The 24,446-nt window shown below is 42.0% G+C and overlaps 1 protein-coding gene across 5 annotated transcripts in view; it reads right to left on the bottom strand.

The window, feature by feature from the left end:
• LOC144824416 (uncharacterized) overlaps window positions 1-24,446 on the bottom strand; it is a 552,506-nt gene that overhangs the window by 265,405 nt on the left and 262,655 nt on the right. For 4 of the 5 annotated variants that reach the window (XR_013608938.1, XR_013608937.1, XM_078683524.1 and 1 more), the window contains one exon: window positions 98-268. Coding sequence is in view for 2 of the 5 variants with exons in the window: in XM_078683524.1 (XP_078539650.1) it covers window positions 112-268 (157 nt within the window). In the remaining 3 variants the exon portion in view is untranslated. The remainder of the gene's footprint in view (window positions 1-97; window positions 269-24,446) is intronic. The other variant, XR_013608939.1, reaches the window with a different exon arrangement.

Raw genomic sequence — 24,446 nt, 5'->3', positions numbered from 1 at the left:
GTTGGTAAACAAGCCAGGCTAGCTCCCCCCTCTTCTTCGGCTACACGCTGCCTGGGGCGACAAGGCTGCCCTCGGGGTGCCATGGCCAATGTTTTACCTGTCTGTGCATTATCAAGCCTGTGTCGTCTGCGCCTTCACTTCCAGGGTCCGGTCTCTTGTCCCATGATTCTGCGAGTCAGAGAATATACTCACATATGGTGGGCGGGGACAGCTGCGGCCGCATGGAAGCCATGTTCCCAGAGTTGTCAGCATAACCCTGTGTGTGCTGCTGGAAAGACAAGATATGTCGTGTAACAAAGTTAGGTATATGAGTCAATAACACTTTGCATTCTGGGATTTGTAGTTTTGTTTGGAAATACCAGCTTTCAATGTTGCCATAAGAGACGAAACCTGGTCCGCCAGCTGTCACGTATAGCATGGTGCTACACGATAGCTGTTGACATACATACTACTCTACATGTTTTTTTTTCTTTCAGAGTTTTTTATAGCGCTTACTTGACCCCAAGGTATCAAAGCGCTTTACATGAGCACTAGTTATGTTACACAAGGACACATTCATTTTTTTGTTAGGCACGGGAGATTAAGGGATTTGCCCAGAATCACAGGATGTTGAGCGCCACTGCCCAGACTCAAACCCGGTTCTCCAGATTAGAGATCGACCGCCCTAGTCCATTAGGCCATATCCTCTAGCCTATGTGGAAAGAATACACATTAAACAAACATTTGCAATGCAATAGGTCTCACATTTACACGAGTTTAAGCTATTGCAGTTGTAAATGACATTGCCTTTTATGTATGTTTTAAAAACCAAAACTTAAAAAAGGCATTGTCATTTACAATGCCAATAGCTCAAACTCGCATAAATGCGAGACCTATTGGATTGCAAATGCTTGTTTGTTGTTGGTATGTACATTTAACTTAATCCTCATTTAGTGTCTTATAATACTAAATCAAATACATGAATTAAAATCTTTTAAAAAATATAAATGCAGATCGATTCTACAATTCTGTAATTTTTTTTCATATTTTGTAAAACAAAACTAAATTTGCCAGATAAAGTAAAAAATGTAGTACATTTTTTTATATGGAATTCTACACATAATAATATTGAGAATACGGAACGCCTTTGCTTCACAGACACATGGTGTGCTCAGGTGTTATTACCTAGTTTTAACTCGTGGTAGTATGTCAGAATCTCAAGCACAAAAATACTGTGCTACAAAAAAATTACAGGTAGAATATTGACTAATAAAATATCTTGAAGTTAATTACATATGGGGCTGTTGGCTTCAATGAACAATTACCTTTGAGCCATGGTTTCCATAGTGATCTGATTGTTGAGTTGCAGAGACACACCAGTGAATGCGCCTCTGTTATATCACTCTAAACACCTCCTATGCAGAATAGTACATGCGCGTTTGCTAGTATATCTTTTCTGCTAGGATAGGCTTGGTGTAACACTTGAAAACAAAAAGTTAGTAAAACCTTCACCCAGGGTAGATCATTTTACAGCTGGTGTGTTTTTACCAGTACGGCAAGCACCCTGACACCTTTCTGTTTTAGATTCTCAGAAATGCAGCTGTTGTGCAGGTGTGGGACGTTGTGTCTTGGTTTGTGTTGATGCTGCAAACAGAAAAGTTGATAGGGGAAGACCGGCAATGGGCGGGGAAGTGTCTCTTTAATTGGTTTGTCACTCATCCACACCCTTTCCACCTCATTGAATACTGAACAGTTCATTCTGACCTTTCACCTCCACTGGTCCCTCTTGACGAATGACGAGAGATATTTCTAGGCAGGCATCCGAAGCATCTTACAAACAACTCGGTGTGTTGGCGGTTGGAAGGAGGACCGCGCTCACCCGCGCAGTTGTTGTGAAAACATGCTCTTACTTTTAAGACCAAAGAATGACATTCTTAAACAACTAGTGAACTGGATCGACACTTTGTTGATGGACACCGGTGAATATTATAGGGGACTTGTACCTTCAATGGGATTTGTACCTTCAACTAGAGTGTCTCAACCCATAACCATTTCCGCTACAATCCCAACATAAGATATACACGGGCGAACTCAAGGTGGCTGGCTATAACTTAGGAACTAAATACTCTTCCTACAATCTTCTATAACGAAATCTATGTCTCCTACAATTTTTTTTGTGAAGGCCACGCATTTCATTGCTTATCTTGAAAACGCCTAAATTAAGATGAGAGTTTTGTTCGTTCACACTGTGTTACTAAGTGGCTTGTCTTCCCAAGGAAACCTCTCAAAAGGCCATATGTATCAACACATTTCCCCATGACACAGAATGGACAAAACCCTTTGATACATCTGGCCCAAAATTACTGATCGAAGGCAATTAGATGTTACAAAATGAGTTAAAACCATCAAAATTCTTGAATTTTCAATTGTTTATTTTCAAAACTTCACCGGGGGCAAGCAGAAGTGTTGTAAAGTTTTTCAATAGCCATCATGCAGCATTTAAAGTATGCCCGGACTTCAGGTTTTGTAGAGAAAAATAGTCTAATTTGAGCAAAGTGGGTCCATTTCACCCCTGGACTCCATGTTAGTACAAGTGACTGGCCAGCAAGAGTTAAACGGAGTGGGAGGGGTATGAGTGTGTAGGCCAAGGAGGAGGAGTAAGGAACATTGGAAAAAATTTGAAGCAAGAGGTGGGAAAGCAACAGATGTGAAAAGTAGGAGTCAGTAGCAGATAGGATGAGGGGAAGAATTAGGGAGCTGAAAAAGGGGAGCTAAATTAGGGGGATTTATGGTACAATACTGCCCTCCTGGTACACATTGTACATTTCTCCTGCAAAAAAACCTGGTAAAGACTTGGATTCCGCATTTTAACAATTTCATGAAATAATCGGATACATTATTTCTGGCTACGTCTCTCACAAACAGTTTGCAGTCCCTCTACCGCCCCTGAATTGATGGAACTAACTCTGATTTCGAGATTTTAGACTGTATGAAGTTGATTCACAAGGAAATTTATGAGTACATGTAGCGGTACCACAGGAGCACTAGCTCACACACTCATGAATGCCTTTGTGAATTTGTCCCTAACTGCCATTCCTATTAGTGAAGGATAAAGAGGGCACCGTTTTTTTCTATTTGTACAGATTGTATAGGACTATCCCCTGAATATTCGAATTGTAGCTGTTTTGGGAGGGCTAATTCATGAAAGGATTTAAGAGAACTTGGAGTAGTACTACAGGAATTCTACTTCATCTGCTCACGAATGTCTTTGTGAATTGTCCCCCTCATGTGTTTGGAATATGATCTGCTTCCATCTGACACAGCTGGGGTTCGTACCACCATCAATGCAATATTAGGCAACTCCAGTTTTCTGTCAACGGGTCAGTTCAGGCCTTTCTATATCACTCTAGTATTTGAATTGTTGCTTCTACTCCAACTCCTTCCATGGGATTTAGCACCCAAACTTAGGGCTACATTTAGGGCCTCAATTATGATAAGTGACGCAACAATGTATGAAAACAGTGATGCGTCACTTTTCACTGCACCCTTCCTGCGACACCAATGATGCGTGATATTTTCTTGTATGACGCATCATGTCGCAAGGAGTTACAGATACGTCAGTATTTCTTGCGTATCTGTAGGCGCAAAAATCAGAATCTGCCCCTTTGCCACTGGTATTTTTGCATTTGGGATGCATCATCCCAAATGCAAAAATCGCAATTTAAGGAATCTCTAAATTGAGATTCCTTAAATTGCGATTGCATTTAAGGAATCCCAAATTGAGATTCCTTAAATGCAATGCAACAAAGTAAAATAATTAGCGATTTCGCTAATAGGGGGAGCAAATTACCATGAAGTTGAACTTCATGGTAATTTGCAAAAACTTTGAAAAATGCACTTTTGTGCATTTCTTAAAGATGTCAGTAAGCCCCCCTTGCATACATTATACCTGGCGCAGGTATAATGTGGCTCAGGGGTTTACAAAGTGACACATCTTCCTAGATGCACCACTTTGTAAATATCGCGCAACAAGGTGCATTTTTTACGCCACTGGTGTGTCACAAAACATGACGCACTGGCTGCGCAAAAGTGACGCAAGGGCTCATAAATAAGCCCCTTAGAGTTTAGTGGACAAGGTCCTCCATCGCCAATGTGACAGAGTACCCTGTTATGTATTGTTATGTTATGTTATGCAGATATGTAGAGCGCACTATTTCCCTGGAGGGTATCCAGGCACTGAGCAGGTGTGAGTGTAGCTACACCTCGGGCCTAGTGAGACTGCATGAAAAGTGAAGTCTTCAGCTTCTTGCGCAATTCAAGAAGTACAAAGGAAGCCCTTGTGTACGAGCAAAATAAAAAAAGGCTCGACCAACGGTCGCACAGATTAATTTCAGGGGTGCAACAGGGTGTCCTTTGGACACCCCTGCACCCTTGAAATTGCAATCTCAATTTGTGATTCGCGAATTGCTAATCGCAAATTTAGAATGTCTTCCTATTCATTCCTATGGACCTCTAGGCCCATAGGAATGAATGGGGAGGTATTCCTTAATTGCGAGTCGCAATTTGCGAGTCGCAATTAAGGAATATTAAGAAATCGTAATTTTTTTAGAGATTTCTTCATGCATAGCATTTTGCTATTCCTTATTTGCGAATCCTTAATTTTTGCTAATAAGGAATCGCAAAATGGATGTTTGATGCATCTGGGGGTATATCTTCTAAGATATGACGCTCTTTAGATCACGCCCTGTGCTATTGCTCATGTGGCTGCGTAGTGCAATATCCGGCACTCCTGCACCATAGTGGTTTTAAAAGCCCTCGCTGGACATCACTGGGGCGCTCCCTGCGAAGAACAGTGAAAAAATAAATGAACGTCTCCTGCCACTCATTTATTATTCGTTTTTTTAAATTTATATTTTCGGTGTCCCAGGGCCGCTTATTTTTTGTAATTTAAGTGGTATTTATCCATATTTATTTTAGCTTAGTGAAAAATGAAGTTGTGTGTGGTATATTTCAGCCTATTGCTCATATGCTAAATTTACACAAACACTTTGATGTCAACAGGGATTTTACAGAGAGAACAAAGTGGGGTATATACTAGGAAAATACATTAATCTGAAAATATTAGCACTGCAGTTGTAGCAAATCTTTGAATCAACTACAATTTAAGTTGCTTCTGGAAATTGTATGTATTTTTTTATTCCCCATGTTGTCAATACACATGGTTATTGGATTGCCTGACATGGCTAATATAATTGAGTGAGCATTCAACATAAGATACAATTTCTGCCTTTTCCATTTTCAAAAATAAATATGGACAGGGATACAGGGTGTTCAACATTTGTATTTATGTGCAATAATCAGCAAAAACAGAAAACTCTGGACATTCCATTCCTTCAAAAGAGATCCTGTCTGCTTTGCTGGGTCTGGTGGCTTAATGGACTAATGCATCCACTGCAGGGGCCTGTGTTTGACCTCATGGTCACAGGTGCAAATCCTGGCGGGTCCACTCAGCCTGTCATCCATTTGAGGTCGATAAAATGAGTACCATTGTGTTGGGTAACAATAAACATCTGTTATACAGCGCCTTGAGAACAAGTGCGCTTTACAAGTACACATGTTATGTTGCCAAGACCTACAACTACATCTGTAGGTTTGTGAACAGATCCCTGCCGTGATCTATTTCAGTCATTTCAATTCCCCGGGGCACCTAGACTCTGCCTCATTTCCTACAGGAGAAAAGAAACTGAATTTCACCAGGTCTTTCCTGCTTGAACTATTTTCACTTCATAAAATGAAGCAATTAAAAATATGGAAAACGTAAAGTCAGAATATAAGAATGATATGGAAGAAACAAATATCCCAATGCAGATTGCACATGACCATGACTCATTCCCTGTCAGTCCTTCATGTATGACCCACAACCAGTCCTCTCCTTCTGTTTGTACATCACTCTGCTGATCTCTACCTAGGTTTGGCTCCCTCTTTCAAAATGCTTATGTATTCTTGACAGAAAATAAGGAGTTTAGGGCCATATGTATGAAGCAAATTCGCATTCCCAAACACCGAAATTCGCAGAATTTCGGCGTTTGCGAATGCGAATTTGCAAAATGGTATGTATAAAGGAAAATCTGGTGCAAAATAAGGAATCGCAAATTTTGCGATTCCTTATTTTGCAATTGCATTTAAGGAATCGCAAATTTTGCGATTCCTTAATTGCAATGTATGAAGCAAAAAAAATTTGCAAATTGTCACTAAGGAATTGCAAATTACCACCAACTTCAAGTTCGTGGTAATTTGCAAATCTCTTGAAAAATGCCCATTTTTGCATTTTTCAAAGTGCCATGTGACGCACATACATGCCCTTAGGGCATGTATGTTCACCACATGTGCACCCATGCTTATTTCAGGGGTGCAACAGGGTGTCCTTTGGACACCCCTGCACCCTTGAAATTATTCTCCATTTGCGATTTTCAAAATGCAAAACGCAAAATTGAGAATGCCTCCAGGCCCATAGAAATGAATGGGAAAGTATTCCTTTATTGCGATTCGCAATTTGCTAATCGCAATTAAGGAATACTAAGAATGCGCAAAAAAAATGCGAATTTGTACATACATACCAATTTGCGATTCTGAAATAGCGATTTCTTAAAAATCGCTATTTCAGAATCGCAAATGGGTACCTTGATACATATGGCCCTTAATGCTGTCACTGAAATTATGGTTGATCCACTAGAAAGCTAAACTGAGGGCACATTTTAAATACATTCTCGATTATCTTCCTCATTCCGCAGAGAAAAAAAGTCTGACATGTTAACTGAGGGTATTTCCACCATCAGCAGAAGTCAGTTAGTTCCTCAGTGTTTCACTGTAGGTTCACCCTAGATTTCTAGTGAGCAACAAGAGTGCTAGTGTTCTACATTTGTGAAATAAGTGAGATACTTGCAGAACAACTTTCTGCTAGACTAGTAACTGTTGAATGTAAATCCCCCCTTAAGGGACATGCAGAAGTAAATGAGCTTTGAGGCATTAATGGTGATATGTAACTTAAGGAGTATATTTGCAGGCCCCTCTCGCCACCGGAACATCACTTGTTTTCTGACACTTCAGTGGTTTAGCGCCATTTATCACATTTACAAGGTGGCGTCAAGCATTTTAGCGGGGTTTAACGCTACCTTGTAAATATGCCCCTTTCCATCGCCGTCTTCTGCGGCAAAGGAGGGGAACATCCTTTACAACGCATTACCATTACGACGCAACTTTTACAACGCAAGTTATTACAACGCATTGTGCTGGGGGGCGCTCTAGGATAGGGAATAGTTCAATTCCATCCAACACCTTCCCTACTATCCACGGGGACTGAAGTTGGAATAGTAAATTAAACTATTCACTATCCAGCGCCCCCCCAATGCAAGTCGGTGTAACGACTTGCGTTGTAAAACCTGCGTCGTAATGGCATGCGTTGTAAAAGCATGCGTTGAAACGTCATACATCCGGCAAAGGAGCGTGCGATGGGTGTTGGTGTGGTGTTCCACCGCAACATCAATTGCTTTTTGATGTTGCCCCAGATTTACAAAACTAACACCATGTAATACCAGGTGTTAGAATGCCGATATGAGGAGAAATTATGAATTTCTCCTCTTTTTTTTGCTCTTGCATGTGGGCTACATTCTGCAAAGAGAGAGCAAATCACCATTATTGATTGTTTATGTGCAGGAAGGTGTCCCTTCCTTCACAAAAACAATCATCCTTGCAGCGCAGGCACCCTTGCAACGTGGCAGCAGGGTGCCTGCGATGGTGCCAGGCAGCTGTTTTGCACCAGCGCTGTGGGAAACATAGGTGTGCACCGTATTCTTGTGACCACGGAGCATCCCAGCATTTTAAAAATGTCGGAGCGCAGTGCTGCCAAATTCGGTGCAGCTCAGCACTCCGACATTTTTGTAAATCTGCCCCTCAGAGTTTCACATAAATGTGAGAGGGAAGTATGGGATTTTAGTGACTTATGCCATAATGTATTTTTAAAGTTCTAAAAATAGTCAATGAGAATGATCCCTAAGTCCAGCATTCCATTTCCGCACTTGCTGATCGAATACCATCTTCAAGATTCTTGAAAAGTAACATTTTGAAAGACAAGCTTTAAAGAAAAATCTATCATTAAATAGTATTGGTGTAGACTCTTGAGAGGTGCAGTGATGTGTGAAGAGGTTTGTGAACCCATGAGTAGCTCCGCCCTCTGAGCAAGCTTTTTTTAGATAGGCAAAAGATAAAAGGTGCTTGAAAATATATTTATTGGCTACAAAAATGTCTCTCTATACTTTATAAATGACTACACTCAAGGATACTTTTCATGTTGGGCAGAGCAATGAGGCAACTATTTTAAAGCACAGTTAACCCCGTCATGCACTACACAGTTGTCACAGACTGAGACTTGACACAAATAATACAAATACGAGGGAAGAAGTATTTTAGGGCATTCATTTATTTCATGACTGCGTATTAACAGAGATATTAAAGATTCTCATGCCTATGTCTTCTGCGCATTAAAGTGAATGATTCTATGGCCCTCTATTACATCAGCACATCTGCTGGTGCAGGCATACTCTGTATTAGATCTCTCTGATCTTCACAGGCAGACTTTAAGGAAAGAACAAGTAGATGTGAGTTAATACTGTAATTTGAAACGTATTTTATTAAATTAACTTATACATCACTCTTAGAATCTTTTTAACGTACTTCTCAGCAACAGGAGAGGATGTAAATTCGAAGGTGGGTGGTTTTCACCCTACTGCCTGCCCTTATGGGACATAAACATTATACGATAACGCAATTCAGACAGAAATACACATAGGGTATACATCTGATGTTATATCCATCAGTGCACAAAAAGGCGTTTCCCTCTCAGTCAAGACAGTTCCCTAATTCTATCTCTTCATTTTCCAATGCACTCTTTTGTCATCTGTATCTGAGCAAAACATGCGTTCAATCCTTTGTATTTTATCAGGATGTTTTTAGAAACTTTTTATTAGTAAATATTTAGATCGTCAATTTACAATTGAGAAAAGTAACATAGATCCAGCCAGGAAACATATTCCAAAGGTTTAAAGATTATGTCTGCTGGGCAAAGGCTGCCACAATTGCTCTTCTTGGGGGGGGCGAGAGGCGGCCAGGTAGTGCTTTCTATAGTGCTTTGTGGAAACTTCTGCTTAGTCGGTCTAAGAATGTTCTTGCCAAGGAATTATACGCCTTGATTTCCACTTCCTAAATCATTGACATACTGGTACTAGAATAGAAGCTATGTATTTCAAAATCTAGTACTCTTTTAAAATCAGCTAATGTGAAATTCCCAAATTAAGAGTTATGAGAAATTCATGAAATTTCTCAAAATTATACAATTTCACATACTTTTTTAGGTCTCGCCCTGCGATTGCAGGCCAAAGGCCTGCTGTCGCAGAGCGAGACTATTGTTATCATTCCGGCTTTCAAGGACTGAAAGGGAGCCGGAGAGGACAACAGACTGTCACGCGCACGCAGCAGCAGCAGCAGCAGCCTGCCGGGATCAGGTCGCGCGCATCAACAGGCTCTTCACAACACATGCACAACACACATACAGCCCCCCCCCGCATACACACATACATACATACAGAACCCCCCCATACACACACACACACACACACGCACACACACACACACACACACATACACAGAGAACCCCAGGCGCTTACACGCACATCCCCTACCTCGTCTCGGCGTCTTCGCGCTCCCTTGCCCCCGCTCCTCTGGTGCGCGCGCACCACAGGTTTCGATTCCCGCGTCGGCTCCTCTACAGCCAATCAGGAGGCAGAACTCCTTTTAGAGATGCTCCCTCTCTGGTCCGCTACCATTTTTTTCTTTTTTAAACAGAAATCTCTCCGTCCTCACTCTTAATGACTTCAACTTCCGGCCGCGGATCAGTGTTGCCGCCGCAGGCCCAGTGGGCGGGCTGGTCTTCTTCTGGGGGGTTGGGGCTGTGAGCAGGCAGAGGCAGCGATGCGCGCGCAGATTTTTCATTTTAATGCGCGCGCATTCGCTTTAATCTTGACACGGCACGCCCCAGCATACCCACAAGGCCGCATGCACCTCACCACCGCACCGAGTATCCACTGGTGGTTGAACTTCATCGCGCCGCCGTTCAAAGAAGGGGGAATCGGAACCTGGACGACGTTGAGGTTGGCTGCGTTGAGGTGGAGTAGACTACTGAGGCAGTACATCGCTCTGCTCACCAGGTGAGGGTGAGGCATGGCCTTGGTCGGCCGCCGGCCTATAAATAAAGCTGCGCAATTAAAGCCAAATATTTTTTCTTTAGGGTTGCTTTCCTCAATGTGACATCTTGCATACGCACAGTTATGCACCACTATGAACGAACTCTCACCGTGTTCATTAGCGTCTTGTGTGGGTCCGGCTGTACACCCTTCTTAGCAAGATGTATCTCCAAGCCTTCTCCAATTGGTTACTGAGATGCAAATCATTCAACATGCCTAAAATAGTCTAGTTAAACATCGATTTTGATGGCAGGAATTTTTTTTGCAGAGTTTTATATAGCGCGAACCAGACCCGAACTGAATCCGGTATCAGAGCGCTTTACATAGTACCAGTTACGTTACATGAGGACACGCATTAATTTTAGGCACGGGGAGATTAAGTGATTTGCCCAGAATCACAGGGGGTTGATTACCCACAGATTTGCTTTCTGATGGGCGTTTTCCACACTCACCATCTTGCCACACTTTGCTATTGTAGATCTGTTTCCATGTTGGTGGTCCACCCCTCAGATCCATTTATCTCAACCATGGCTGCAATTTTGATGTCTGCTGTCTTGGGTTAGGTTTTCATGTTCTACAACAGGGATGACTGCTGACAAATTATCAAGCTTCTTAAGGATGCATTACTCTTTTTCCCTCCTCTGCCCAATATCACTCTGTCTCCCCAAAATCTTTACCCCGACTCAGAGGGGGCCTGAAAATATTCCACTGCCTTTAGGGCTTTTTTTTGGACATTGTACGTTGGAGATCCACTTCTCTTCCTGCTGCTGGTCTATTAGCTACCTATCAACAGTGTCTTCATCCAGCCCCCATCCACGGACTCCCAGTTTGGCACAGCCTTGTTCAAGAGGTTTGTTCTACTCTTGCAAATGTCCCAGTGCTGCATAAAGGACATGTAAAGATTAGTTCCCTCTACAGTGAATAGCGTAGGCGCAATCTCTGACCTTAGCAACCACACTTAGCAGCCAACTAAAACACTTCCTAGGACAAGGGAACCCAACAATGTCATCTGTGCTCAGCCATGTTGGTCAGTAAACCTTGGAATTGGAAATGAAAGCGTTTTCTCTTTTCTGAACACAATGGAGAGCCATTACCTCGCGCAGCAGGATTTCTTACCTTAAAATATTATAACTCTTGACAAGGTTATTCTCATAAATATTTATAAATGCAGTCAAGCCCCTCTCCGGTTGATTTTTAAAATACTGATTATACACGTTTGTTGCTTTATGGCCTATCTTTCAAGTTAAGAAGTTAGAATATTAATAGAATCTTCAAAACAATGCATATTTTAATTTATATGGTATTCTACAAGGGAGGAAGACATACGATTTAGGGCATGCATGGACAGGAACAATGTGAGGTAGTAATGTAAAACCTGCTATGTGGGACGATGGTTTGTGGTCTCTGGAGTTGGTATCTGCGAAAGTGGTGCAAAGCACAACACCATGGTTTGGGGGTCAAGGTTTTTATAAAGCAACTGATGCCTGTCATAACCCCCCCCCGACTTTCAGCTTCTTGTAATGTGCCTGCATTCACCATATACTATGCGGAAGGACTGCGCCATAATCAGGACTAACTATGAATATAAGATCTTATTTTTTGGGAGAGGGGCAAAGATCTGGAGCAGTCTGAATAAACACTCACACACACATAGAGATGTGGTGGTAGAGGTATTTCTAACACCAAGACATTCAATGCAACTTCATGGGGTGGCGCTCCTGCAGCACTGCTGGTGCCTCAAAGACACGATATAGTATGTTATGGAACCACTGATTTATGAATCCTGCTTTTTGTGCTGCCAATTGCTGAGGACAGATGAAACATACATCCTGTGCTAAAAGGGATAAATACATTAGTTTATATATTTAAATCAATATGTCACTTCACAAAACAATAGTCCCACTTTAGCTAATTCAAATTTAAAATTTCTGTAATGGACACATGAAAATGTTCTCAAAAAAAGCCCAAGAGATTAAATCAAGTAGGCACTTGAGAGGTGCGGTTATGGTGGTGAGATCCTGATTTCTGACAGAGCCTTTTGGTTTATTTTTCTCACGTAAGATATGTAAAAGTTGTATCTTTGAACTTGTGACACACAATTAGACTCTGCTAAAAAATAACACAAAGCACATTTGTACATACCCAAGTATTGTTCCCAAAATCATCACATAGAGCACTGGAATATTTCACATGTCCCTTTTTAAGGCATTAGTCATTTTAGCCAATTTATTCCAAAATTGTGCTGTAAATGCACTTTTGAGTTCATCTTTTTCAAAATGTTCGCAGAGTAGGTGGAACCTCCTATCAAAACCTTACTTGAGGAAGGCCCCCTTGCTGAAATTCAGAATGGGTATTACATCTGGCTTTCAGCAGTGTGAATTGAGAGTGTGGATGGCGCCAATAGATTAAGTGGGTGAAACCAGCGGGGGAAGTGGGAGGAGCCGGTGGAAAAGTGTGAGCGGCCTCCTAGAAACATTTGAGCACCTGCACTTAATATTTTACAAATTAAGCACTGTGGAAGTCCTCATAACACGTTCTGCCTGCTGCAAGCTTACACTTTTTTCACAAGGCAATTTCCAAACCACTTCTTTAATTCACAAAGTTCGGATTACACTTGACAAAGCATTTACTTATGTTTTCAGTGCAAGTAAAATTCTTTACGTTGTGCGACATGTCTTGAAGTGTGTAGTACCTACAACCTTACGCATAAAAATTAGAATACATAAGTTACCCTCTCACCCTCACCCCCTCACCCCCACACACCCTCAACCTCAAACCCCTCACCCTCACAACCCTCTCACCCTCCCTCACCCTCACTCACCCTCACCCTCACACACCCTCATCCTCAAACACCCTCTCACCCTCACACATCCTCACCCTAACACACCCTCACCCTCAAACCCCTCACCCTCACACTGCCTCACCCTCACACCCCCTCACTCACCTCACCCCCACAACCCTCTCACCCTCACACTCACATCCCCTCACCCTCACACCCCTCACCCTCACCCACCCTCACACCCTCACACACCACCACTCACACTCTCACACACCCTCACCAGCATAGCATAACAAAACATAGCATAACAAAACACAGCATAACATAACAAAACACAGCATAGCATAACAAAAAAAAGCATAGGTTAGCAAAACATAGCATAGCATAACAAAACAACGCATAGGATAGCAAAACAAAACATAGCATAACAAAACGTAGCATAGCAAAACACAACATAGCATAGCATACCAAAACACAACAAAACATAGCATAGCATAACAAAATATAGCATAACAAAACAAAGCATAACATAACAAAGCATAGCAAAACAAAACATAGCATAGTATAACAAAACATAGCATAGCATAACAAAGCATAGTATAGCAAAATACAACAAAACATAGCATAGCATAACAAAGCATAGTATAGCAAAATACAACAAAACATAGCATAGCATAACAATACACAACAAAGCATAGCATAACAAAACAAAGCATAGGATAGAAAAACTAAACATAGCATACCAAAGCATAGGATAGCAAAACAAAACATAGCATAACAAAACATAGCATAACAAAAAATAGCATCGCATAACATAGCATAACATACCAAAACATAGCATAACAAAACACAACACATAGCATAACAAAACATAGCAAAACACAACAAAATATAGCATAGCTTAACAAAACACAACAAAACATAGCAGAGAAAAACAAAACATATAGTAACATCGCAAAACATAGCACAGCATACCAAACACAACAAAATATAGCATAGCATAACAAAACAAAGCAGAGCAAAACAAAGCATAGCATAATACAACACAACAAAACATAGCATATCATAGCAAAACATAGTATATCATAACAAAGCATAGCATAGCATAACAAAGCATAGCATAGCAAAACATAGCATAGTAAAACATAGCACAGCATAACAAAAAACAGCATAGCATAACAAATAAAAGCATAGGATAGCTAAACAAAACATAGCATAGCATACAGCATCACTCAGCACCACCACAGCATCACTCAGGGGCACCACAACATCACAATGCGCCGCCACTGCATCACTGAACGCCACAGCATCACTCGTTCGCCATCACAACATCACTTAGCGCCACCACAGCATCAATCTGTGCAACTATTCAACAACAGCTGGTTCAAATATGTTGTCTTAATGTTTCAAGCTATATTACAAATGTAACAAAAAGATGTTAATATTTCACTTCTGTTCTTGGATTTTCTTAACAATAAAATACACTGAACATAATCTTCACAACAGTTATTTACAAAGTTTAAGCTATTGCCATTATAAAGTACAATAACTTTGATTTAAGTATTAATTATTAAAAACATTAAAAGCCATTGTTATTTGTAATATCAATACATGCAAGTCACGTAAATATGACACATATTGCATTACAAATGCTACAGGTGTCACATTTGCGAAAATTATAACTATTGGCATTGTAAATGACAAAGCTATTATTTTCGCTATTTTCAAAAACAAAACATGAATAAAAAATGTGTCATTTACAATACCAATAGCTCAAACTTTCCTAATGCGAGACCTATTGCATTGCAAATGCTTGTTTTACCTTAGTGTGCATCTTACAAGATACCAACGGGAGACTGGTTTTACTGCAAATGTGTAATTTCGTAAAACGTTTATGGAATTTCACGTAACAAATGACACCCAGCCTTAATAAAAAATTAAGCGTTAGAAAGGAAAGTATTGTTTTCCAATAATTATCTTTTAGTTTTTTAGTTGAGAACCATGAACATTTCACACCACCTAAACCATGAAAGGTTTCTTCCTTGGCTGCTGCAAGAGAATAATCCCTCCAACAAATTGGGCCGTGAATGGGATGCTTGTAGGGGTGCTGGATGAGGTGAGATTGAGGGCTGGCAGGCAACACCACACACTGAGACCTGGAAGTTGGTTTCCTTTGAAAGAACGCAGTGTTCCCTCATACTCTCTGCTACAAAGGGGTTATTCCAGAAAAAGGTGATTTATGAAAGAGCTTGTGTCCAAGAGAACTGATGTTATAATGGGAAGCCATGCTCCCATTCTGTGTCATCACATGGAGTCATGGTCAGCTGCAGCAATATAAAAACACAGGCTTGGTGGGATTGAAACAACATCTGTCCTTCTCAGTATTTTCAAACATCTGACGGCATCCTTTTGTTTCCAGCCAGATAAAACAGCAATCTCCTGAACAGTTTGAATATTGCATCTGTGGTGACCTAAAAAGGTTAAGCTGGAAACCGCCCTGGCTATTTATACCTCACCTGCTGTGAAAAAGGCGACATCTGGAGAAGGCGGTGATGAGGAAGAGGAGTTGTTGAGAAACAAGTGACAAAAAGTCTGCTGAATGCTTTCAAAGACACATCCAGAAGGACGTCAGTGCTCAGTCGCTTCCGCGCTTGCTTAAAGGCCAAAACTTTTTAAAATGTTGGAGAAAGGATTGATGATGAACGCTTTGTGGTTGCTAGGAGCTAGCCGTAGCGAAGTGACTTCACTCAGGGGAGGTCCAAGTATTAAATTGAACTGGTGACCTTGTGCCACTGTAGATGTACCATTGATACTAAATATATATTGAGGGTGTTTCTGAATCTGATCATGTTCAGATACTGTGATGTCAGGGGCGCTACAAACCACTGCCCATTGCATCATTTGCAGTATATGCTCAGCTACAATCTAGGATTTGTGACCCCTCAGCAGAGTTCTCTCTTGTGATGGAGATTAGTCCACCATAGAGATAGGAGAAAATGCTGTTAATTTAAATTCCAGGAGAGGGTCTATTCCATTAACAGGCCTCCCCATTTTCCCATAATCTGAGACATTTTCAGTAGAATCCTCGAAAATGTAAATCTTTTCTTGCCCAGTGCTTGCTACCTATTTTTAATGGACTTCATCTGTTTCAAATGGATCAGACAAAAGTTTTGTTCATCCTTTACCACTTTTCTCAAGATCTCAAAACACATCAGCCCGGGTGACACTATTCATTAATGGAGATAGCCCATTACTCAGACATTATTGTGAATTCCTTCAACAATTCTCCAGGATTTTTTCCAGAAAATGGCCGTAGCAGATTGCTGATGTTAATTTGCTAATGTTGGAGCAAGAAACTCGAGATATAATTTCTTGTCGGAATATGTTCTATCAATTGAAGGCAGAGACTGAGTAGAATGACAAAGCTGAAATGAAAGATGCTTTGTCACTAGTGATAAATTGAACCATAACGACTGAAGCTCTAATTTGAACTGATGTTTCACAATGAAGATCAGTAGCGACTCCAGGAAACGAAAGAATTGGGCGGGTTTGTCTACTGCCTCTCAAAGAAACAGAAGTTATGCATTATCAGAGGGTACATTAGAGGAACATATGCAGATTCAAAATCTTAAACCAATCCTTAATCTTAGAAGTACAGGATCACTGTTGTAAAGAAGGACGTTGCCTCTATTGTGGGAAACAGGGGCATTCTGTAAAAAAGCTGCCCCCGGTTACAGGAAAACTACTGGACCTGTCCTTGACTCGCAAACACTGGTCTTTCTGCGTCAAAAGAGTTTGCCTGCTCAAGAGCACATTAATATTAGTTAGTTGCAGTTATGACACCTAGGGACATATTTACAAGCCCCTTTCGCCTTCACAACGTCACTTTCAGTGATGTTGTGATGGCATTAGAGGCCTCCCCTTATTTACAAGGCAGCGTTAAGCCACGCTGCCTTGTATATATGGCACCCTTTCATACTCGGTTTAGCATGAAAGTGGAGGGCAATGGGTTTTGTGGTGGGCGTTCCACTACAACACCCATTGATTTTGACTCTGCCTCCTGTTTACAAGGGTGGTGTAAATAGGAGGCAGCGCCAAAATTAAGACCAGGGAAAACCTGGTCTTAAACAGGCGAAACAAGAAGAAATGCTTTATTTCTCCTTGTTTTTACTGTTTCCATGTGTGCTGCCCTGTGCAGCACACATAGAAACAGCAAATTGCCTAATATTGTTTATGTGCAGGAAGGTATATTGTTGGATTTCCTATGTCACTGAACCAAACTTCAAGATAATTGTATTTCTGGACACACTGTAGCATTTGGGACCCAGGCCACCACTTCTTGGCCCTTTTTTTGGGGTAGCTCCCGAAGACCACCACTTTAGTTTCACTCGCATTGGCAATGAGTCCATTCTTTACATTATATGTATATCCAATGCGTTCAGTGCCTTCTGGAGGTCAATTTTGGTGCAGTCTAAAAGGACAATGTCATCAGCGTATTGAATTAGTAAGATTTTATTTTGTCCTGTCCTCGGAGTGGCTAAATTGGTGCTTGATAGTGTCAAGCCCTAGTCTGCTGTGTACAAATTGAATAAAATAGGGGCGAGTACACAGCCTTGTCAGCAGAGGCTTTATTGGTGTAAAGCGACATAATGGCTCTCAGCAGTTTGTTGCCAATATTCCAGTTCTCAAGCTTCTGCCAGATTTGTTGCGTACCACTCCATCAAAGGTGGCGTAGTAGTTGAGGAAACAAGCAAAAATGACCAGGCTGTTGTGGGTGGCTGCTTGATGGGATATATAGGAGTGGGCCACAATGTTGTCTACCATTGGTCAGGGAACCCGGTTTGATAGAATGGAGGCAGGCCCTCTACTGAGACTCATTTGACTAGATTTTCTGATAGGGTGCTGGCGTAGGCTTTCCCCTTGATATCTCATAGAGCGATTAACCTGTAATTTGTGGGTCAGTGTTTTTCACCTTCTAGTGAATCGATTGGAGAAGAGATCCCCGCCATGAATCTGGGACATCTTTATTTATTCTAAATTATGCATACAACATGGCGAAGGCTGCCCCCAAAAAGTGGGGATTGTCTCTAAATAAGGACCTAGGCAGGTCGTTTGGGCCTGGGGCCACGTCCTTTCGGATATTCTTGTGGACCTAGATTCCAGCCTGCTCATCTGTCAGCGGATATTCCGCCTTGAGGTTTGTGTAATCTCGTTGATATCCGTTGCCATCTACAGGGACGATGTAGATAGTTTTTAATGCATTTGTTTGTCAGGATTCTCAGGGTAAAGAGTATTGACATGGGCTACCCAGTGGTCTGCTGGTACCAAGTTTCCCCTTTTGCTCTTACAATGGCATGAAGTGTTCACACATCCAGTGAGAGAGCAGTTACATTCTACTAACGTCTTCACAAGAACGGTGGCCGCTCTCTGCCACCGTATGTGATAGGGAGTTAATGGCCATTAAGGAGGCATTTACCAACTGTGTCACTATTTGGTAGGGGCTAACTATAAAGTTACTGTATGGACAGGTTATAAGAACCCAGGGTTTGTGGAATCCATTAGGTACAATAACACTAGGCCTGCCAGATGGATGCTCTTTTTCTCTAGGTTCCTTATGAGATTTCCTATCATCCAGATAAAAGGTGTGGTAAAGCAGGAGCCCAGACCTGTCCAGCAGGTGTGGCAGAAGAACATGATGGAGGTTTACCCTCCACTATCTTGGCAGTATAACTTAATGGCCTTAGTGAAGAAGAATTTCTTCAACAGATTTGAGGGGCAGTGACTAAGCTTAGGATAAAAACTGTTTACAAGAAGTCCCAGGACAGAGAATTATAAGGCACAATTATTTACTTCAGAACAATAGGCTTTTCATTCCAACTAAGGCATTGCAGAAACATATCGTTGTATGGAATCCTGACTTCCCAACAGCAGGGCATTTTGGAATAACCCAGACTTTAGTACTGCATAACTTTTAGTGGCCTTAAGTATGAAAGGATGTAATACAGTACGTCAAGAGCTGTACCATTATTGAACACATCAGAAATCAGTGGGAGTATTGAAACTATTATTCACTCCTTCTCATCCATGGGCAAACCCCTCTATGGATTTCATATTTGATCTGCCAGAATCTCAAGGCTACACTACAGCGTTGATCATAGTGGATTATTTTACTAACCATGGATATTTCACCCCTTTGATCAAGTTGCCCACTTTCCTAGAGTAGTCTCAACATTTCTTGACACTGATAGTTTGTTTACATAGGCTCCCAGAGATTATTATTATGGATAGGCGATGCCAGCTCAAAGCTAAATTGTGTTAATAAATTGTTGCAGGCTTTGAGAACAGTACATTGTAAATTCACCAGTTACCACCCCCAGATTTGTGGTCAGACAGAGAGTCTTAACTAGTCATTGTTTCAGTATCAGCTAATAATAGAACATCCAGATGATGGGCATCATGGGTTCCCTGTGCTTGGCTGACCTTTAACAACTCCTTGGTTTGAGCTGTGGATTATTTACTTTGTTTGCACTTATGGGTTTCATCCATGATTGTGGCCTTCTGCATATTACTATGGCACTCTCTATTCCAACATCATTATAGCTTCATCAAATGCACAGATCAGCTATGTCACACTTAATCAATGCTAACGCACAATATAACATATTTTCTGGTCATCATCCCACTCCCTTGATAGACGTATGCACCATGTCTAAGCTTAGGCCCTTAGCACCAGGATACCTGAAAGGTGATAGTGAGCTTTATAAGTGTCATAAATAAAATAAATACCCGAAATAGCGGATAAAGTATGGCTCTCTACTGAGCACCTCTCCTTCCCAGGTGTGGTTCTGAAAATCTGGACCCTGTTGTTATCCCGATATCGAGGTCCAATACCCGTGTCACAAAATATCAACGTACAATGACGAATTTGGTGTCCACGAACCGATAATGATTAGGACATCATTCCTATACATTTGCGTCATAGTCGAGGGTCGCCAACGACCCTAAATCGTAGTTTCCGTCCCGACCCCTTAGACTCCATTTTGTGAACGACATCCATCTTACGTCTTGCCCTCATGATAAGTCAATTAAAGGTCGAGCTTGATCTAAAAGGACACGTCCACCTTCCCTGACTTCCCCCTGACCTGTCCCAACTGACTCCATTGCCTTTAGCCAAACCTGTTTGGGCAGCCCCTCGCCCAGTGGCCAAATACGATAGCATCAATACATAACATTCCTCAAACCATTCACTACATACAGACCATGCTTTCTACAAACATGCACCTGTCCATACTCCTTGTTTATGGCCAGTTTTATGACTGGGTGGTACCTTCCTTTATTGATGTTTCATCGATATCTGATGGGAGTTCCGGGTCTGGCTGGGTAATCTATCACGAACTAGACATCTATAATGTGGGCTTGCTTACATGACTTCGCTCTTTGTATTATTATAGAAATATGTTTACAGCCGTATCATAAACTCAAGAATTCTTGCTTGCAGCTATTATTTCTGTATATAAGGAGAAGGCTGGTTCTGTAAAAATGAACAGTCTCCTGAGAACACATGACCCGTGCTTGTCGTGCTTCTAGGACACCTGTTACTTGGTAGCTATCAATAAAACTTGATCTCTGACTGCGACTAGAAGACTCCGTGTTTCTGTGGTCCGAAACAAGGGGAACTCAGAGGTCTTCGGGTGTTATTCCCTGGCACCACCGGGTTCCTAAAAACCCGGCACCTCAGTTGGCGCCCAACTCGGGGCAGTATCAAGCGCGACGGTCCAAGCCAGATGTTCGTGAGGAGCTTCGTGTGAAAATTCCGGAGGACGGCCAGCCACTTCAGCGACCCCTGTATGTCGACGTGGTTCCGAAGGTCTTTGCTGCGAGGTTCCCCGCGTCCCGACGGCTACGAAGGACTGCTGCCCTGACTATCGCCTTGTTTTGGACCCAGTGATCCTTGGTAGAGCGAAACGATAGACGAGTCTTCTAGCGACGTCACAGATCTTCAAATACTTCAGTTAAGTATAAGTGGAGCGTCTCCCAGTCCTTAGTTTGTCCTTAGTTTTTTGTATCCTTGAGATACGACTTGATTTGGTACTTGCAAGCCCCAAAGCCGAAGGACTCGTGTTTTCACGAGAAATATCGTAATAGATAATCTTTTGAAGTTTGAAGCTAGACTAGTGAGCGAAGATGCCTGGTTTTAGCAGACTTGGAAACTTGTTTTGTCTTGGTTGTAGTAAGGACTCCCGATTAGAGGATTCCTGTCCAGTTCCTCCGATTGGAACTCCAACGTATGAGCTCTATGTGAAGCATGGCGTAGGTCCTATCGCATATAATGAAGTGTGGATAAAATACATCCGTAAGGATGGTGTTTTAAAATGGCCTCAATATGGTAGTTTCGACTCAGAAATTTTAGATAATCTAGAGGTCAAATTGTTCAAGAAGAAAGCCCGGCCGGCGATGTTTGACTCTTTCCGTTTATGGCGTAAAGTGGCCAAACAAAAGGAAATTAAATTAGAAAAGAAAAATAAGAGAGAAAGAGGTATTTCAGTAATGCAAGCCGCGATAACATTTAAAGACAATGAAGAAGAACAAATAAGTGAGCAGTTGCACAGGCAACGTAAAATGGCAATAGATAAATGCTATCCTGTTTTACAACATCCTCAGAAAGAAATAATAAAAGAGCGTGAAAAAGATCCATTAATGGCACATCTGCTAAGTTCACCACCGCCCTATGCACAAAATGCCACAGCACCTCCGCAACCTTTAGTTGCACCTCTGGTAGCTGTTATGCCGGCTCCTTTACAGCACTCACCAGCTGCTCTTCAACTGGCTTCTATTTCTCTGGTGCAGCCTCCTCAAGGCTCACCGATTACATCTATTTCTCCTACTGTTCCTCCTACAACTCCGCCTAGCACACCTTCTATTTCTTCTGATACTCGCTCTACGAATGCTTCTGTTCCTACTTTGCGTGACTCTGTTCTGCCACCAGTTATTGCTCCGCTTTCACCTTTCGTCTGGCATAAAATGGCCAGCATTGCTACTAACATTCCTTCACCACTTTTTCGGTCGCCTAAAACGACCCCTAATACGGGACCAAGACAATTACGAAGCCAAATGCCTGATTATCAAGAGAGGGAATCACTGAATAAGTTAGCATGGAATTGGGCTATGGATACAGCGAGATATGATGTAGAGTCCGTCGTGAACGTCTTCCGTCAATGGGATAAACCGACGCAAAGATATGTTTTTGAACAGATGTGTGTTTTTCTGTGTGAGGATTTGGAAGATAATGGTCAAGAGAGCAACGCTCGAGAGTTGTGCAATGTACGATTTAAATTTGGGGAAGGCATGATCATAGGTCCCGATGTCGAAAAAGCAGTTGGGATATTATTATCATATCGAAGTACGGGTGGTAATTCTGGGTCATCATCTGAATGTGGTACGTCTAGTAGGAAGAGAGCGAGACAGTACCCCATGAGAGAGGTTCCTCCGGTTTGGAGGGAAGGTGATGCGAATGCGAATCCACCGATTCTGCCTCATTTCCAGCGTGTATGGGTACATGTCCCCTGGAAAAGATCGGAAGTGTTGGCACTCAAGCAGTCACTACCTGACCCTCGTAAAAACCCGACTGGGTATTATAAGGAGTTATCGCAAACTGCAAGCTCATGTATAATGAATTTAGCGGATGAAGACATGTTGTTTGGGAACGTTGTTCCACATCCTTTATGGAGCAAAATCCGTCATACGGATCACGATCAGGAACTAGGTGACTCGTGGGCGAACATTGCGACTACAGATGCTAGACAAGTCGGTGGTTTTAAACCTGAGCCGTTAATAGCTGAACTTCCCGGTAGGATTATAGCGTACATGAAAACAATAATGCCTGAAGTGCGCGTAAACTGGGACAAGCTATCCGCATGTAAGCAAAAGAAAGATGAGAATGTGTCTGACTTCTTCACGAGATTTGAGGAAACTTTCACCGATCATAGTGGTCAAGATATGGCTACCGAGGGTGGCCAAAGATTGTTTGTAGACAAGTTCGTACATAATTTGCTTCCTGAACTATGTAACAAACTGAAAGATTCGGAGAGTGCTTGGGCTGTCTCTACGTCGGCGCAGATTTTAGCTACAGCCCAGTACTATGAAAATAGGCATAAAGACGAGCTAGATAAAGCAGATAAGAAGACGAAAGATTTGAAAACTAAGGTTCTTCTCCAGCAGGCCTATCCGCCTCGCACGGCTAGTCAGTCCAATTATCAACAACAACAGCAGTATTCGAGAAACGCGCAAGGAAACGAGTTTTCCCATCAGCGTCCTACGTATGGCCCGAATCAATGTGCGTATTGCAAGGAAGAGGGTCATTTTAAAGGTAATTGTCCGGCCCTTGCGCGACATTTAAACGGTTCTTCAGGTGTAAGGGGAAGAGGTGTTCAGCATGCCCCTAGAGGTAGGGGCCGTGGAAATCTCACTCAGAATACGACTTCTTTTCCGCCTCAGAATTCCATGAACAGCTTTGACCAACAGAATAATGCATCGTCCAAGTCAGCCCAGTACTATGCTGACGATTATTACACCGAACACGAAAATGAGGGTAATGATTGCTAGGACAGCCATGGACAAAGAGAGGGAGTTGTTTCAGTTCCAGTAGATCAGAATGGACCTTATGTCGAGGTGATTACCTCAGGAGTGTCAGAGCCATTTCTGCTGGATACTGGTGCTACAAAAAGTTCTATTATGCACTCGAAACTTCCTGGCGCACCTTTGTCTGGCGAAATGAATGTCTCAGTAGGTTTCTCTGGCGCCCCTGTTAGAAACCCGATCTCTAGTCCTATATCCCTTTCTGTTGGCCCATGCGAATTAGAAGCACCCCTCATTTTGACGACAGGTTGCGGTGAAAACTTGTTAGGTTTGGATTTACTAAAAAGGTTGTATGCGACTTTGTACTGTTCCCCCTTGGGAGTACAACTCACTTTAGGCAAGAAGGTCGTTTCTCAAATGTATTTGTCAAAGGAAAATACTCCAACTGAATTGTTATCACTTCCTGATATACTTTGGGCCAATGGTTCTAATGATGTAGGTCGTTTGGAGATAGCACCGTATGTCATAACTTTGAAAGCCAACGTTAGGTTGCCACGTATTCCCCAATATAAGATATCTGGTGAATGTGAAAGAGCGTTATTGACGATTGTTTATGACCTGATTGATAAAGACGTCATCGAAGAAACAACAGGAAATGTTTGTAACAGTCCAGTTTTGCCCGTCTTAAAACGTACTGATCCTTCACAACCGCCTGTATACAGGTTTGTGATCGACCTCAGAGAAGTGAATAAGGTAGTTATCCCACAGTTTCCAGTTGTCCCCGACATTACTGCTTTATTGACAATGGTTCCAGCTTC

Source organism: Lissotriton helveticus, chromosome 3_1 (genome assembly GCF_964261635.1).
Source record: "Lissotriton helveticus chromosome 3_1, aLisHel1.1, whole genome shotgun sequence".
NCBI lineage: Eukaryota > Metazoa > Chordata > Amphibia > Caudata > Salamandridae > Lissotriton > Lissotriton helveticus.
Note: the sequence above shows the minus strand (reverse complement) of the source record. Positions and strands in the feature narration are given on the sequence as shown.